This window comes from Apodemus sylvaticus, chromosome 2 (genome assembly GCF_947179515.1).
Source record: "Apodemus sylvaticus chromosome 2, mApoSyl1.1, whole genome shotgun sequence".
Taxonomy (NCBI): Eukaryota; Metazoa; Chordata; class Mammalia; order Rodentia; family Muridae; genus Apodemus; species Apodemus sylvaticus.
In genome coordinates, this window is record NC_067473.1 from 99,555,671 (window position 1) to 99,560,487 (window position 4,817).

Sequence of the window (4,817 nt, forward strand, 5' to 3'; positions counted from 1 at the left end):
GAGCAATTAGACAACAAAAAGATATCAAAGGGATACAAATTGGAAATAAAAAGTCAAAATATTACTATTTGCTGATGATATGATCATATACTTAACTGACCCCAAAAATTCCACTAGAGAATTTTTATAGCTGATAGAAAACTTCAGCAAAGGGCCTAGATATAAAATTAACTCAAAGAAACCAGTAGCCTTCCTCTACTCAAAGGATAAAGAGACTGAGAAAGGACTTAGGGAAATGGCACCCTTCACAATACTCACAAATAATCTTACAAACCTTGGTATGACTCTAACCAAGCGAGAGATGTGTATGACAGGGATTTAAAGTCTCTGAAGAAAGAAATAGAAGAAGATATCAAAAGACAGAAAGATCTCCCATGCTAATAGATAGGCAAAATTAATATAGTAAAAATGGCCATCTTGCCAAAAACAATCTACAAATTGAATGTAATCTGCATTAAAATTCCAACTCATTTCTTTATCAAGATAGAAAGAGCAATTTCAAAACCCATCTGGAATAACAAAAAGCCAGGAAAGCAGAAACCGTTCTCAACAATAAAAGAAATTCGAGGGGAACTACCATCCCTAACCTCAAGATGTATTACAGACCAATAATGATAAAAACTGCATGGTAATTGTACAGGGACAGACAGGAAGATCAATGGAATAGAATTGAAGACCCAGAAATAAACACACACACCTATGCTCACTTGATGTTTTACAGAGACACTCAAAACCTCCAGTGAAAAAAAGATAGCCTTTTCAATGAATGGTGTTGGTTCAACTGCAGCTTAGCATGTAGAAAAATGCAAATCCACCCATTCTTATCTCCTTGTATATAGCACAAGTCCAAGTGGATCAAGGACCTCCACATACCAGATGCACTGAAAATCATACAGGAGAAGGTGAAGAGCCTTGAACACATGGACACAAGGGAAATTTTCCTGAAAAGAACACCAATGGCTTGTGTTTGAAGATGCAGTATCGACTAATGGGACTTCATAAAATTTCAAAGCTTCTGTAAAGCAAAGAATACTGTCAATAAGACAAACCAGAAACCAACAGATTGGGAAAAGATCTTTTCCAATCCTACCTCCGATAGAGGGCTAATATCCCATATATAGAAAGAACTCAAGAAGTTAGACACTGGAGAATCAAATAACACTATTAAAAATGAATTACGGTTTTTCTGAGGAAGCACCAGACTGATTTCCAGAGTGGTTATACCACTCCTGGGCATATGCAGAAAGGATTCCCCGGCATGCTATAAGGACACATGCTCAACTATGTTCATAGCAACCATATTTATAATATCCAGAAGCTGGGAAGAACCCAGATGTCCCTCAATGGAGGAATGGATACAGAAAATGTGGTATATTTACACAGTGGAATAATACTCTTCCCTCCACCCATTCCCCAATCAACCCCCCTCCCACTTCTCTGTCAAGATAATTCCATACAATGCTGCATCAAGCCTTTCCAGGACCAGGGCCCATTCCTTCCTTCCTTCTTGTGAATCATTTGATATGTGAGTTGGGTCTTGGGTATTCAGAGCTTCTGGGCTAATCATCAGTGACTGCATTCCATGTGAGTTCTTTTATGAATGATTTACCATACTTAGGATATTTTCCAGTTCTACTATTTGCCTAATAATTTCATGAATTCATTGTTTTTAATTGCTGAGTAGTATTCCATTGTGTAAATATACCACATTTTCTGTATCCATTCCTCCACTAAGGGACATCTGGTTTCTTTCCAGCTTCTGGCTATTATAAATAAGGCTGCTATGAACATAATGGAGCATGTGTCCTCATTGCATGCCAGGGAATCCTTTGTGTATATGCCCAGGAGAGGTATAGCAGGGTCCTTCAGAATTGTCATGTTCAGTTTTCTGAGGAACTTCCAGACTGATTTCCATAGTGCTTGTACCCTCTTGCAATCCCAACAGCAGTGGAGGAATCTTCCTCTTTCTCCACATCCTCCCCAACACCTGCTGTCTCCTGAGTTTTTAACCTTAGCCATTCTGACTGGTGTGAAGTGAAATCTCAGGGTTGTTTTGACTTGCATTTCCCTAATGACTAATTATGTTGAGCATTTCTTAAGATGCGTCTCGGTCACCCAAATTTCTCCAGGTGAAAATTCTTTGTTTAGCTCTGCATCCCATTTTCAATAGGGTTATTTGGTTCTCTGGAGTCTAACTTCTTGAGTTGTTTGTATATATTGGATATTAGGCCTCTGTCAGATGAAGAGTTGGTAAAGATCTTTTCCCAATTTGTTGGTTGCTGTTTTGTCCTTTTGACAGTGTCCTTTGCCTTACAGAAACTTTGTAATTTTATGAGGTCCCTTTGTCAATTCTTGATCTTAGAGAATAAGCTATTGGTGTTCTGTTCAGGAACTTTTCCCCTGTGCACATGTCCTCAAGGTCTTCACAGGTTTCTTTTCTATTAGTTTCAGTGTGTTATTTTATTTTAAATGAGTGAGAAAATTTTTCTTTAAGTTCTAAATCATTGGCTAAGTAAAAAAACTATTAAATCTGAAAAAATTCTCTAAAGATAGTAACAAAGCTTCATCTTCATGTGGGTCAACTAACAATAGGAACAGAGGCTGTCTCTGCCTTGGATCCATTTCTGCTAGCTTGTATGCTTTGTCTTGGCTCAGTGGGAGAGCATGCACTTAGTACTACTATGACTTGATGTGCCAGGGTGTGTTTGTCCCCATGGGAGCTCTCCCTTTCTCCCAGGAGAGGGAAGGATGTGGTCTATGTGGGTGGGACTTTGAGGACTGTAATAGGTTTGCAAAATAGTAACAAGGACATCATTTTTACTAGGGAAATTGTTTAGTTATAAGATGCAATGTACAGGGGAAATAAATGTCCTCATCTGCTTAAGAATTTTGTTTTGTAGTTCACCTCAGTTTTCAAACAAACATTGTACAGAGCTCTTATTAAGATGTCTTAGGGGAAAGACATCTGAGACATTGAGCCTCAGTGTGCAGCAGCCCTGGGAGGTTTTTGCTTAGACATAAATGGCTGTGGGAGGAACTGTTAGTCCTTGCTGACAGTAATAGGTTGCAGCATCATCAGCTTCCACAGGATTAATGGTGAGGGTGAAGTTTAAATCATCCTCATCACCACTGAACCTGGCAGGGATCCCAGGTGCTCGACTGTACACAGTATAGATAAGGATTTTGGGAAGTTGTCCTGGTTTTTGTTGATACCAGTGCATAAGATTTATGCCAAATTTATTGACACTCTCACTGGCCCTGCAGGAGATGGTGACCTTTTGTCCCAAAGTCACAGCCAAAGACGCTGGAGACTGGGTCAGCACAATGTTCCTAGTGGAACCTGTAATGACAAAGACACAAAACTACTGTTGCAGATATACTGAAACGTTCTCAGGATGATACATGTGACTCATGTTACAGCTGTCAAAGGCAGCACTCTAAGGCATTAGAAAATAAAAGGAAACCTGCAAAAGGAAATAACAAATTACAAATGCTGTGATTCCAATGATCAAGATCCCAGAGACATGTAATACAGCCAGGGCTCCAGTAGATATTCCTAATACTTCCCTGAACCCTCTCACCTGGTACCCAGAATAGTAGCACCCATATCAGGAGAACAACTGACTTCATCTCTGAGAGCTAGTCTAGAAGCTGCTTCTTAAGACACTGAAAAGCTGCCTTAACATATACTTAGAGCAACCTGGACCATTGGCAACTAACACAACATGCAAAGTAGCTCAGTAAAGCTAGTCCTCAAAAGGACACCTGTTTTGTCTCAGAAGTCATTGGGGTTGGCAAAACCACTCATAGAGCATCTACAGCACAACCTAATGGATTTCATGACTATCCTGTTCACCCCATTAATTTAAAATAACTTTATACAACACATTCAATATATTCTGATCATTTCCCCTCTCTCAACTTCTAGATCCTAGATCCTTCCAACCTCCCTACCCTTCCAAACTTCATATTCTCCCTATCCCTCTTCTCTCTCTCTCTCTCTCTCTCTCTCTCTCTCTCTCTCTCCCTGTCCTCCCTCCTTTTTCTCTTCTCTCTCTCAAAAAACAAAACAAACATAAAATAACAATAAAATAAAAATATACTGTATGTATACTCAACTGCAAAGAATAGCAGAACATATGATACAATTTTAAATCTCAATAATATCACACTTTTCAAGCAACAATGCCACTTCACATCATGATGCTTAGTAAGAAGAAAAAGCAGTTGGATTTTATTCAGTAGACAAAGAATATGACTTCCTTTGGTTTCACAGGGAAATTGTACCACAAAGTGGCCATAAGTCAAATCTGCAACTGTCATCAGGAGTTGCATGACATGAACAAGTAATGCAGATCATTGTGAATAAGTGGCGATGTCACCCCATATGACAGTCCAAAATCAAATGCCGAGCCAACAAGATAACCTAAAGTCAGAGATGTCCCACTGAGAAGTTGTCGGGGTGGGGAACACCTACTCACCCAACTGCCACTTTTTCTATTCTTGTCACTACACTTTAGAGCTGAAGAACCTTGTTTATCTTTTCACAAGATCATGAGTCTGAAAGATTGAGAACTAATGTTAGATTGGTTTTGCAAACATTAAATCTGAAACTATTAACTTAAACATATATCTAAGATAATAAGAAATTAGTAGAAATTTTATTCAGACATTCTACAATATACTCATGAACAAACACATCAGCCATCTAAAAAGTTTTAAAGCTATTATATTTTTTGTAAAAGATAAAATCCATAATAGAAAAATACAAGCAATCAAAATGCAGAGTTGTCAAGCCCAGTCCCAATGGATATATC

The 4,817-nt window shown here is 38.6% G+C and overlaps 1 gene segment (V, D, J or C); it reads right to left on the bottom strand.

Moving 5' to 3' along the window:
- Positions 1 to 2,934: 2,934 nt before the first annotated feature.
- Positions 2,935 to 3,679, bottom strand: LOC127677169 (Ig kappa chain V-III region MOPC 63-like). The segment is given in 2 exon segments: positions 2,935 to 3,340; positions 3,582 to 3,679. Coding segments are annotated over 2 exon segments (378 nt in total).
- Positions 3,680 to 4,817: the final 1,138 nt, after the last annotated feature.